Raw genomic sequence first — 14,151 nt, forward strand, 5'->3', positions numbered from 1 at the left:
TAAAAGAAGATTCAATGAAAAAGGCATATAATAGGACTGTCAATTCTGCTGTGCAACTTTGGATAATTTACTTAACTTTCTGGTCCTCCATTGCCTCATCTGTAAAATGAGGAGGTAGATTAAATTGTATGTGAGCTGCAAAATTCTGAGGTCCTGCATTCATAATGAGACCCCGAGTCATTAAGAAAAGATCAAATGATGTTTGGTATGCTCTTGTTGAAGAAGTCCAGGAACTATATATAATTAATACGAGGAAGATGTTTCAAAGCAACCATTAGTACCTATAGGTACAGATTTTAGTTATCTAAACTGTGGAACAACTCAAAATCCTTAATAGTGACAGAATATTGAGACTTCACTGAATCTTTATCTTTATATAAATGATTATAGTAATTATCATTGAAATACTAACCAGTTTCTAAACTTTTCAAATCTCTGTAGAATGTCTTTCCTAATTACTGTCTAGGAAATTAATGAAATTATGAAAAGACCTCACAGGGTTAAAATGTTCTCCAATACTTGAAAACTAGTACTTCAGTGAGGGAGTTAAAATCCACCTTTGGCAGCATGTACAAATGACTGATACTCAGTATTTTTCTTGCAGCCTATGCTGTTGGCATGATACTTACGTTTGTTGTTCTGGTGCTGATGAAAAAGGGGCAACCTGCTCTCCTCTATTTAGTACCTTGCACACTTATTACTGCCTCAATTGTTGCTTGGAGACGTAAAGAAATGAAAAAGTTCTGGAAAGGTAGCAGCTATCAGGTATGTTACGTATATTTCGGTTACCAAGTTATGACATAATTCACTGACTAACTTTGGCTAGGAACTGCCTATACATATCAAAGCTTTTAGATGCCAAGAAGTTATCTTGGATCTCTCAGGATGTCCTGAGTTTTTTCCACTGCTGCCCCCTTCCTTTCCACCTACTACATCATCAGTTCTCGTCCCCACTCAATCTGATGCCAAAATCCTGGTGACTCAAGATAAAACAACCAGGAAGGAGTAGGAGGAGGGCATCAAGGAAAACCAAAACAGCATTTCAACATGAGTTTTCAAAATCCACACAATAGAAGACTTCATGAAAGATAACACTCTATGTTAAGTACTGAATTTTGAGACTGACATTAGCTATTTACAGTAAGCGTTCTAAGGTTTTGAAGGTAAAAAGTGTACTCTCTTCAGCATCTAAATGAGCCTCTACATGAAATAGGGCACTCACTTCAGATTTAAATAGATCAAGATTGACCTTTCTGTAAAATTCCAGGACAGAGAAAATCTTGATACCAGAATCTGTTGTTTGAGTTGTTTCTTCATTGAAGTTAAACCCCTTTCTTCTTTTCATGAATATTCTTGGTATTCCAGTAAAGTTTGTTTGCATTGAAATTAAAGAGGGTTGGGAAACCCTAGCCTTTGAGTTCAGGGTCATGGCATTGATTCCTTCACGTGACAGTTACCTCTGCTTTGCCCTATTACAACAAACTGCCCTCCATTCACTCTCCTGCATGCGTGTCAGTGGTGACTCGAACAAAATAGAGATACTTTGGGTGGATGCCTGCAATTCTGTTAGGTAAACAGTTCAAAGTTCATATCCATCTTGTGGTTGGTCTGTAGTATCAACTTTATTAAACAAGAGATGATTAACACATCATTAGACTACTGTAATTCAAAAAAGCACTGGTATAGAATTGTTTTGTGTAAATCTTGTCATTTCTCTGAGACTTGGTTAAAATAACAATACCTGCCTTGCCTACCTCACAATGCCATTGTCTCAACATGTACTTATACACATATAATTAGTTTATGATCACAAGGTCCTTGACTAAAATAGTAAGATAGTTTATAACTTTTCCATTAAGAGGACACCCACATAGAGTTTTTTTATTTTTATAGATTTTAAAAAATAAAGTATGTCCTACAACACACACTCTACTACTAACCTTTGAAAGCCATATCCCAAAAAGTGCTTTTCATCATCATTTTAAAAAAAATGGTTTCTTATTTCTTCATTTAGCAAAGGTTTATTGAACAATTCTATGACCCAGGTACTATTTTTGGTGCTGGTGATAAAAGATGAACAAGTTAGAAATAGGCCTCCTCTCACAGCCCCTTGAAAGTTGGAGTGTAATGAGGGATGCAGATAGAGTCACTAACAATAATGTGTGATAAACGTATTAGGGTAGAGTGACATGAAATGTACAAGGGTAGAGTTCCTAGAGTTGGGACACTCAGTGCTTATGGTTTCATGACAGAGTCAGAGGTGATTTGGGGAAGGCTTTTTAAAGACTATTGAATTTATGTTGAGACTTTAACTGAGCCATGTGTTCTATATTGAGGGAACCATGTCTTCAAAGGCTCAGCAGGAAGACAGTATGGCACATTCTAGGAACCGAAAGAAGTCAAGGATGACTATAATGCTGAATAAGAGTAAGGGAGTTGTGGGAAATGAAAACTCGAGAAGGAAGCGCAGATAAAAGCCTGTAGGGTCTTGTAAGCTATGTTAAAGAGTTTGGATTCTATCCTAAGAGCACTGGGTACCGTTTAAGGCTTTTAAGAAATTTAGAAAATAGATTGAAGGAGGGAACAGAACTTGAAGCAGCTATTACAATGAGAAGCGATAGTAGCCAGAATTAGGAAGATAGTGAGACTGAGACAAGTGGACAAAGTCAAGAGAAATTTAGAGACTTTATTAATGCGATGTGGTAATAGATTCTGTGTAGGGAGAAAAGAAGAACGTGGAGTCCAAGGTTTCTGGCTTGGGTAATTGAGTGGGTGGATGGTGATACTGTTGACTGAGATAAAGAAGGGCAACAGGTTTGAGGAAGAAGATGATGAATTCAGTGTTGGACATGTTAAATATCAGATATGAACTCAATTTTGAGCTTTTCAAAGTACCTATAGGACCACCAAGAAGAGAGGGATAATAGGCAGTTGAATACATGTCTCCTGATGTGCAGGAAACAGACCTAGCTAGAGAGAGAAATTTGGGAGTGTCAGCATATTTGGTGAGTGAGTGAGAACGTAGAGGGAGAAGAGAAGACTCAGAAGAACTGTGAGCAGGAGATTTCTACTGTTAGGGCACTTACCTGATTAGCATTATGACGTAAGGGCAAGGAAGATGAGCCATAGGGGAAATTTTGTTCAGGGTTGGCATTAAGTCTTGACTTAGGTTAGAATTTAAATTTGGGACTGTTTGTGAGAGCACATGTGCTATCTTACAGAATTAAATACAGTATTTCTTGTTATTTTCATCACCAGCATTTTATTTTTACTTATAAAATTTTCCTTCCCCTTTAATATAACTTTTAAAGTATTTTATTATAAAAATATGTGCTTGTTACACAAAGTTTTGAAAATGTAGAAAAGTATAAGAAAATTAAGTCCACCCATAATCCCACCACCTGGAGAGAGCCACTCTTAAGATTTAAGTGAGTTAGTCTCCTTGTATGCTCTTTGAGGTAAATGGATAGGTGAGTAGATGGTACTATACTCTAAATAGTACTCTATCTTGTTTCTCCACAGCATGTTTGTGTTATTTCATTGTAAATGCCTTGTAAAAAATCATTTTAATGGCTGTATAATATTCTCTCATATGTACGTACCATACTTTATTTTACCATTTCCGTTGACACAGTACTTTCTCTCCAGTGAATTATCCCGAAAATAATTTAAAATTTGGGCAAAATTGATGTGAAAACATGTTCAGTAGACTACTTCTGGTCATTTTTGCATTATAACAACTTACAGGCTAATGTTATTGGCAGTTAATGAACTAAAATTTTTACATAGACCCTAACCTTGCTTTTTCTTTGATTATTTTTCTTTTGGTATTTTAATTACAAAGTAATGCATGTTTGTATTTTTTAAACAAGCAATACCAAAGTGTCTAAACATAGAAGGCCCTTTTCTAACTTTTCTCTATCCCCCACCTCTAGCCGGAAGGGGCAGCTACTTTGAACAGTTTGTGTAGCACTTCCAGATCTTTTTTATGCCAACTCATACTAAAAATAGTTGAATATTAGAGATCTTATATATGTAGATGTAATAACATTGTGTCCTGAAAATATCCTACAGCTCATTTTTTTCTTGGGTTTATTGTAGCACCTTTCCTCTTTTCTCTCTCCATGTTTATTGAGGAGAAAGGGGATGATAGGTAAAGAAGGAATTCAACCATGGGATGCGTTTTTATTCCCTATGAACAAATGCTGTGCCCTGGACCATCCAAGTTTCATTCTTAAAAATTGTTATCTTAAACAAAACTATAATCTGCTTCACGGCAGCTAACTATAAAGGGAAAGATCATTGCAGCTGGACACAAAGCCGTCATGAATGGCCCCAGAAGTGACGACTCAAGGGCTTTCTGTCCCGTGACATAGTAGCTAAATAAGACAATTGATGGTAGGAAAATCCATTTAAAAGTGTCTGAAAAAAAGATAGAAGAACTTTGGTTATACACTTCTCACTTTTAAAAGGTAAAGACATTCAGAATATAAAACAACACATAGTAATAAAAAGCATGGAATCTGCTGCTAGACTACGTTTGAACTCCGATTTTGTTAATTATTAGCTATGTGACCTTAGGCAAGTTACTTAGTTTCTTGGTGTCTCAGTTTCCTCCAATAGGATAATAATCATCCTACTTGTTATATATGTAACAAGTAGGGTTGTTATATATGTAAAAGGCTTAGACTAGTGCCTGGCACAACACAAGCACTATACATGTATTTGCTATTATTATTTGTAGGAATTGGGGTTTTATGTTTTGGTTTATTTGTTGGTTTGGCTGTTATTTTCAATTCATTAACTAGATTTCCATTTTCCTGGTTTCGTAATTAAAACCTTGGGTCTTTGTTAAAACTAGTTCCTTTAACTTATTTGTGAAAGGATTGACAGCCATCACAAGCCTCAGAGAAAACATTCTGTCAAACACAGTCATTTTCCTACTGGGCACTAGATTGTAAAATATGAAGAATGGATATTTGCTGAAATTTTAGGCAAGCTAGTTGCAGAATCTTATAAACTGCTGCTAAGAGAGGATATGTTTTTCCAGAAAACAGGCCTTTTTGAAAGTTACAGAATATAATACCTTCACAAAATTATTCCCGTTAATGTGAAAAAGAAAAATCTCTCATTGCTTTTGTCTAACCTTGAAAGTCAAAATTAATTTAGCTTGAATGTTGTCACTTGTATTATATTATAGGTTATATAGAGAGAGTATATTATTGGCTTTGGCATCGGTTTTGACAAATCAGTTAATCTCTTAAATCTCCTCGTCCTAAAAATGAGGTTGGATCTACAGGCAGGTAAGAAAATGTGTAATCCATAGTGGTGAGTTAGCCTAAGACTTGGTGAGGCAGGTGGATGTTGAAGTCGGATAGGGCTAGGCAGATGCTTGGAAAGTAGAACAGGGAACCTCAACAAACCTGATAAAATGGAGGGGGACTAGGTATGGACCCAGCGTATGCACTGTATGAGGATAAGCCTGAGGATCAGCCCTGCAGACAACCTTCGGGCAGTTACTGGTTCGTCTCTTAAATTAACAGTATAATAATCTTTTCCCTCCTCTCCCTCTCCCTCCATTATCTTTATAGCATTGCCAGTCTCTGTTTCCGGAATGTCCCTTAGGTCACTCTCAACTCAAAATCGGCCTTCTCAAAGCAGATATTCAAGAGTTCTCTAATTGAAATTAGGTTCACCTTACCCCATATTTTTTTGTAGACTTTGTACTTTAAATACTTATTAACATCTGCCTCGTAGTCTCATATGTATGCCTCCCTCATTAAGATACTAGCTCCTATGTGCTGATAACAGTGTTTCATACAATGTAAATTCTCAGTGTTATTAAAATTCTTCATGCAAAGTAACTATTATGTTCAGTCCTTAATCCACTGACCTTTAGTCACTTTTGTGTGTGTATAAGCTTCCTGATTGTGTTTTAGCAGCCCTCATAAAATTAACAAAATTGTTACAAGGTATTGAAAAGTGAGGCACTTTTAAAGCATTAAACTAAACTTCTATGTCTGTAATCTTTATACACAATCATTTTTTGCAGGTACCAAAAGTTTTTGCAACTGTTTTGAAATAATCAAGTATAAAGCAAGTAATATAAAAGAAAAGTCAGAATTTCAGGTGATGGAATGAATGTTCATGTATGCTGTTAATCATTTGGTTCATTCTGATGCCCGACATTAGAGTGGAGTGTAAAATAGTAGTGGTAAAAAGCAGGACTTTCCATGGAGACTTCTAAATGTTATGGGTAGTCCCAACAGCCTTTCTATGTTGTTTTCAAAGAGCAAGTTATACCTCATTTGTTGCTAAAACTTAAGAGACTTCACAGAAATACTTTAGTATTTTACTTGGAGTCTTCCAGCTCTTTCCATGAATTTCTCTGATCAAAAGAAGTAGTGTTTCTATAAGATTTCACTAAAATAACACTAATTTGGAAATCTTAATTGTATATTCTTTGTTATAGCTCAAAGCTACTTAACACTATATTTTCTATGAATTTTTTTTTTCTAGAATGCTTTAAGAGTAGTGTTTGGTTCCATATATTTGATTTTACTGAAAATTAGTTCTAATTAGTGTAGAGTAAATAAAGGTGTATTTTCTCTAAGGAGAAAAATCAAGCACTAGCATAATTACTTTGGCATGTAGAACAATTAAGAGAAATCATTATTTTAGGGGATTTTTATTTGTTTGTTTCTAATCCTAAATCAGTGGAGTTAGATTTATGCAGCCACCTCCAATGGGCAGTTTTACTCTGGGTGAGAAGTAAGTTTTTAATTGTTGATATCCAGTACACAGTGGTTTTGTCTCTGTTAAATGTCACTAGTACTTCTAATTATTTTTAGAAGTCACAAGCTGTCACTGACAAGTCAGAGTAGAGATACTTAGAACAACTCTGCTTTAGTATCAACAACTCTCTAGTTACCCCACATTAATGATTGTTTTATTAGAATGTTTCTGGAGATTGGTTCAATTATAAATAAGCAGAGCTATCAGCAAATGATGTTTCTATATTGTTTTCATTGAAAAGTCAGTAAAAAAAAGTACATACAGAGTAGAGATGCTTCTCAATAAGATGATTTTGAAAGTGTTCTTTTAAAACACTAATACATTTCTATATTCAGGAATTAGATTACGTTGCCAGTGAGGTACCTCAACGTTAGGAAAGAAGAGACATGTTATATTTAGGGTATGTAGGATATTATTTCATTAGGCTACAGTTGCCAGGGTAAACAGTCTTGGGGAAGAAAGAGGATTTCCCCACCATCCATTCTGCTGAGGCTGCTTCCGTTCTCTCTCCCCACAGCTCCAACCTCTTACACCCAGGGCTTCTAAATTGTTAGAAGAAAGGGGACTAAATATACCTTACATGCTTCTCCTTTCCCGCTTTCATTTAAATTGTACCTAAAATCAACTTTCAACAATTGTACCTTAAGTTTCATGTGGTAAAATGCTTAATATGTTACCTATCTTGACTTGGCTTTTTTTCCCTTGAAATGCTACGAACATGTAATTACCTTCATATAGGGGATATCTTTGGCAAACAGAGGGCCTCAAAACTGATTGTTTGGGAACTTGAGGTGATTCATAGAGTATCAGCAGGTTTGGGTTGTATAAGCTGTCTCCATTACTTAAGACAGTTGTCAGCTGAAAGCCTCAGTTCACGTCGTATTCTTGTCTGGCAAGTCCTGAGACCCTGTTTGGAAGTGATTCCTCTCTCTCCTTCCTCTTCCAAGAAACACTAAAGCTCTTAGAATCAGTTTACAAAGATAGGAACATTTGTCTTGTTGGTCTTTTCTTCTAAGTCTTCATAAAGGAGGAGGACAAAAGTGTATCACAATACTGAAATTTAATCACTAATCTTAAAATGTTTGACAATATTCACAAAGACATCAAGTACTGTTTTTTTATTCTTAAGGAATTTTATCTGAAGAACAGGGTAAAAACACAGAATGTTTAAGCTCTTTCTTCTTCCTTCATTCCCAAATATGGAAAGATTTTTATGGGAATATGGGCAGAGCTGAAGTGATCATTTGGGAAAAGTTTAACTGGTAATTAATTCTTCTAAAATAGTCTATAGCAAATGTGTTCGTGATTTTGTTTTTAGATATCATTTGACCTTTAAATACCTTCAAATTATTTGTTTTTAGTAGAAATTTTTGTCATGCAATATTTCCAAAATTTCACGTATCATTTTCAAATTAAGGTCAGTTCAAGGTGTTAACCAGATTATACTGTCCCCAAACCAGCAGGTATTCTCACAATGAGTTGTAGGGCCATTTTTAGTTTTTCTACTTCTAGGAGTGGACACTGCCTAGAATGGTGTCCTGGAATAAGCATCAGGAATATCTTCCTTTTTGTAGTGGAGTTCCCACTGCCATGAAGGGCAGTATTCATATAGAGAAATGGAAATAGTGGAAGATCCAGAGAAAGCATTTATCAAATTGACCTTGAATCCAATGATTCGGCTTGCTGAATTGTTCAGTGTCACCTTTACCATGTCTTTAGGAGCGTGGATGTCGAACCAAAAGGAGTGCTCAGTTCCATTGAGCACTCTGTGTCATTTTGAAAAATTGGGGATCCTTTTGCCAAATTAGTGAATATTGAGAGCAAGTTAAAAATTTGCATTTCCTAACATCTTTTTTTATGCCTAGATGATGGACCAGCCAGACTATGCAACAAATGAAGAAAACCCTGTGACTGCTGGTGAACAGGATGTCCAACAATAATATTATGTGGACTTGCCATAATGTGTCAGTTGATTTTCGACAAATAGAGTTCAACTTTTTAAATTGACTTTTGAATCGACAATCTGAAAGAATCTTCAATGATATGCTTGCAAATACATATTTTTAAGAGCTGGTACTGACAGTTACATCATAAATAATCAAAATACATTTGCTTTTAACCTGTGTTAAAGTTGTGCCTTCACATTAAATAAAAGGATATGATCTGTGTAGTTTTCAAAATGTATTATATACAGTATATTTTTCTAAAAAAAGTCTTGATCCACCCCTGTACTTTTCTTCCTGAAATCTGTTTCAACTCTAATGATAGATAAAAGTATTTCTATCCTAAATGAGTTTCTGAACAGATTTTACTATAAAGAATTATGCAAATTTTATGCGCTATAGAAATAACTATTTAAGACCATGCAAGAAAGCAGTTCAACAATGAAATTTTGGACTTTATCACTGCAGAGCTTAGAAAAATATAATTTGGGAATGTATAGATGCATATTTTTATAGCATACGTTTAAAAAAATTCCCAGTCCTTTTTTAAACTTGAGAACCTAAATTGCTTCAAATTGCATATGTATTATATTAGAATATTTTTCCAGGTATAGAGAAACATAATATATAGAACTAATCATTGAAAGGACACAAAAACAAATCCACAGTTTTCTGTGGTCCGATGTTTCCTTGAAAATGTAGCTTAAATTTCTACATTAATATTCAATTTCACTATGCTATTTCTGATCTCTGAAGTTTGGTTCTGTTGATGCTAAGGCTTGATATTTTGTATAAATTATTTTTTTATCAAATTATATATTAATACATATGGCTCATTGTTTGAGTGTAATATCCCTAACAATTCCTCCCTGCCCCAACATGTTTTTTTCCTGATTCCCACTCCTTTCCTCAAAGGAAACCTCTTAACCTTTTAATATTTTGGTGGTTTACAAATATATAAAGTGTGCTTCAGAGGAAAGAATTGGAGACAAAAGACTGGAGACAGGGTGTTAGTCTCAATGTAATTACATTACAAGATTTTGAGTAAATTGTCTTAGCTCAAGACACTTGTATCTCAGTTTTCTAATCTGCAGAATGAGTAGGTTAGACCAATTAGTCGCTCTTGTACCTTCCAGCTTGAAAAAATCTTTCTTGTTCTTTGCTAAATCACAGATGTAACCTCGAACATTCTGCTGGGCAGCATTCTGCTAAAAATATAATCAAATTATATTTCTATTTTCTCTAAGAAATTTCCAACTGACACATGATTACAAAGGCAGCAGAAATTTGCATTTTTCTGTAAATAATGTATGAGATATGTGAACAAATCATGATCTTTTATTCTAAAGCCAGTTCAACTGATTAAAAGGTAAAATTAATGCCTTTTAAAATGGATCAGAGCTTTGATGTTTGAACTAAATTTAGCGGTTGAGGGAATTAGATGCTTTTGATTAATTGTTAACTTGCTGAATAAGTTAAAGAAAGAGAAGCTCCTTGACAGCCCTTTTTCCACTTTTTCTGGGTCTTTTGGTAAATGACAAGTATCTGGTAAGTAAGGGTTAATCTTAATTTTACCCCCATAATATCAAGTTTGAATTTTTTCCAAAAAATATAATTTATTTGGAAGACTCTGAAGAAGAACAGATTAAGTGCCATTTTAAAGCTCCAACTATATTTTATTTGTAATATCAATAAAATGTTTGCCAAAATACAGCTTTTTTAGTAAAATTATCTGCATTCTCATCCCAGCTTTCTGATATTCAAAAGCCTCAACCATGTTTTAAGACGAATGTTTAAGAAAATTTTACATCTAGAAATCTGAAATTTTAGTGCTTTGATACAAATTCTTTATCCAACCATTGTTATCAAGGAGGTAAAACCTTGTTCTAGTTTGCCATTTAAATTTTATTGACTAAATAGAAATAAGAAATAAAAACTGAAATTCCTTAAGTTTCTCCATCCTTAATGTCAACTTTCCATTTTACTTAATCCTTCTACGAACCCAGCTGAAAATATTTAGGAAAAATTACAATAAAGTACAGAAATAGTTTATTTTGGGAATCAAAATGAACAGAGGGTAGGGGAGATGGAAATTTGGCTTTAAAAGGCAACATCATTTCTTCCTCTTGCCCTCCTACCACCAATAACTTTGAGGTGAAGAGAAGTTGTTTTTTACCTAAACATGTCTTTAAAACAATAAGATATTTTATTACTACTTATTGACAAAAATTATTACTTAGAAATTCTCTATGAACATTTTTGTAGCTTATCAAACAAATCACTAAATATCTCAAATTGTAATATAGGTGATTTTTTTTCCTTCAGTTTAATTTAGCAAAGATAAATAGGAGATTTGTGGGGAAAGAAAGACCTTGCTATCCTAATACATTTTATATTCTTCTAGCTTGTATTTTTCTTTAGATTAACAGTACCTTATTAATAGAATCTGAAATTTATTTCTCTTTTGAAAGGAGAAAAATTTAACCCATCTGCTGTTGGTATTCATAGATTTTAGTTAAATATCCATAGAGATTTTGGTGAAATGGTACATTTATAGTAAATACAAATGAACTTTCTAGTTTTTTTTGCTCTTTCAATTTTTGCCTTATGTGTAAACAAACATTTTCACATTTGACAAAAAAGTATTTGAACTAATTTATTTAAGCTTGGTCTCTAAAATTTCAGCCTGATCTCAACCAATGAGATTTTGAAAACACAGTAATTGCATTTCAGGCTGGTGGAACGTACTAGTGTACTGGTCTGAAAGGCTTTATTTTTCTATTAACAAGGAAAAGAATTCAGTTTATTGAAGGGGATGCCAAATAACCAATCTACAGTTTAAAAACATATTTTCAGTTATCTATTATCTCAGAGGATAATTCTAAACAGTTTGAGAGAGTAATGCAAACGAAATAAAAATACTGAATATAAATCACTTTATGCTCCTGGGAGGAAGATACTATGTAACTTCAAGAGATCTAAATCAAATTACTCAACCTTTTGGAATTTGAAAGAAATTGTGTAGTATTAATGATTTGGATTACTGAATTTTCAGAGTTAAGAAACTGCTTGAGAGAGTACAGGGCATGTTATAGTGAAGACCAGGTACATGAACTTCCTTGTTTAATGTTTCTGTGCTTAAGGACATCCTTTGTATCTATGAAAATGTTATTGGGGGAACAGTTATTTCTTAAACTAGAATTTTGAAACAGTCCCATGTTATTGCCAATTAAGGGGCAACTGAAAGAAAAAAGTGGAGCATGTCAGCATTGGTTTCTTTGATTAGGCATAAAAAGTATTGTAAACAACTTCTATTCCTTTGGAAGATAGATTTAAATTATATATATATATATATATATATATATATATATATATATATATATATATATATATATATATATATATATTCTCCAAAGTTTATCTGGTTAACCTGCAGGATTTTGCAGTAAAACTTGTCAATGTAAATTTGGTACTTTTTGCCTATTCATACCTTTTGTTATATTTTGTTTAAATGAGATCCTTTTTAAAACTACATATGATTGAATTTTTACTTCTTAGATGATTGGTTTGAGTGTGGAATTCTTTTTTTAATACTTTGATATGTAAGTGTAAATTAATACTTTATAACACTATTAGGCTTTATTTTTTTTTATGGAACATGATTTAAAAATTTTTGAAGTGTTAATTTAGCAGTGCTTTAAAACTCTTTATCATGTGCCAATACTGACAAGAAAAACAATTTTTAATGTATTGAATTCACTATGGTATTCAATAAATTTTATTTTAAAATAAAATTTGAACTTGTTGTATTTTGACTGGTGAAAAATAATTGAAAATGGACTAAAAATGTACTGGATCTTGTCCACATAAGGTACAAATGGTAATAATCACTTAAGAAATTGTGTAGTTTTTTAAGTCTGACAAATTATCCATAAAACCTGGATTCTATAAGTGTCACTTACTGGAAATTTATATTGATACATGAAAGCCCTCAATAAATATTTATTGAATTAATGTATGTACAGACTTTTTTACCAAAAATTTTTGTACATCTTGTGATGAACATTCCTGGCATTTTCTACTTATTAAAAAAAACAAGTTTACTGTAAAACAGTATGCCGTGTTATGCTGGCAGCAGCGTCATACATCTCATGTGCACTGCATCTCTTGATTGCATCATTTTCTCTTGTGCTTGATTTAATCTCATGTTTTTTGTACAGTAAGATGCTTTATAGGTTTGTAACCTAAGAGCAATAGGCTAAACTATACAGCCTAGGTTTGTAGCAGGCTATTCTATGTTTGTGTAAGTGCACTCTGTGATGTTCGCACATCCACAAAATCATCTAACCGCACATTTTTCAGAATATATCTCTGTTGTTAAGCGGCCCATGACTGTACATGTTAAAAAAATGGACATGATGCCATTGTCACATCTAAAAAAAATGAACAATAATTATTTGGTATTGTCTTACATCTGGTTCATAACCAAATTCTTCAAGTTGGCTTACAAATGTCTTTAGCTAGTTTGTTGAATTGGGATCCCACCATAATCCTTAAATCAAAATCACTTATGTGTACAACCTGATTGTTCATCCCTCAATTTTATGTGATTAAATTTAGGGGTTGGTTGCTTTTTTACCTAAGCTTCATCAGTTGTTTTTTTTCACTTTCTCAGGACGTAGTTGAATCAAAAGATTTAGGAATAGCTACACCACCAAAAAAAGTTTTAGAAAATTACCATTGTTTACCATACTTTGATACATTTAGTCTTAGACCCCTTTAAACACTCTATCCAGCCAACATAATCCATTAATTAAAGTATCACATATTCTTCAGAGAAATTCATGTAGTCCCAGTAATAACATTCTTCATCAACACAAAGTCTTTGTTAAATTTTTTTTTAATTGGGGAATATTAGGGAACAGTGTGTTTTTCCAGGACCCATCAGCTCCAAGTTAAGTCGTCGTTTTCAATCTAGTTGTAGAGGGCGCAGCTCAGCTCCAAGTCAAGTCATTTTCAATCTAGTGGAGGGTGCAGCTCCCTGGTCCATGTGGGAATCGAACTGGCGACCTTGGTATTATGAGCACTGTGCTCTAACCAACTGAGCCAACTGGCCACCCTTTGTTAAATTTAAAGGAGAATTTCTCTCATGGTTATTGGTCATTTGTTCTAGCTTTTGCCTAAATCTAATCACTTGGGGCAGAATTTGAAATTTTGAGGAAGATATTTTTTCTTTTCAAAATAAAGCCAAAGGGAAATATGTTTATGTAACATTTAAAATATGTTTATTACTTGTATATTGTCTAACTAGCATATTCACATACAATAAAATTGAAGAAGGCTGCTTTTCATCCTCTCAATTATTCAAGAACTATTTCTTGGATACCTATGATATACCAGGCACTGTACTAGG

At 33.6% G+C, this 14,151-nt stretch overlaps 1 protein-coding gene across 3 annotated transcripts in view; it reads left to right on the forward strand.

Moving 5' to 3' along the window:
• Positions 1–10,451, forward strand: part of SPPL2A (signal peptide peptidase like 2A) — a 47,776-nt gene extending 37,325 nt beyond the window's left edge. For 2 of the 3 annotated variants that reach the window (XM_074327747.1, XM_074327749.1), the window contains 2 exons: positions 605–765; positions 8,661–8,975. In XM_074327747.1, coding sequence (XP_074183848.1) covers positions 605–765; positions 8,661–8,735 — 236 coding nt within the window. In that variant the 3' untranslated portion in view covers positions 8,736–8,975. Of the gene's footprint in view, positions 1–604; positions 766–8,660 lie in introns of all 3 variants that reach the window. The other variant, XM_074327748.1, reaches the window with a different exon arrangement.
• Positions 10,452–14,151: the final 3,700 nt, after the last annotated feature.

Source organism: Rhinolophus sinicus, linkage group LG03, assembly GCF_036562045.2.
Source record: "Rhinolophus sinicus isolate RSC01 linkage group LG03, ASM3656204v1, whole genome shotgun sequence".
Classification (NCBI taxonomy): Eukaryota; Metazoa; Chordata; class Mammalia; order Chiroptera; family Rhinolophidae; genus Rhinolophus; species Rhinolophus sinicus.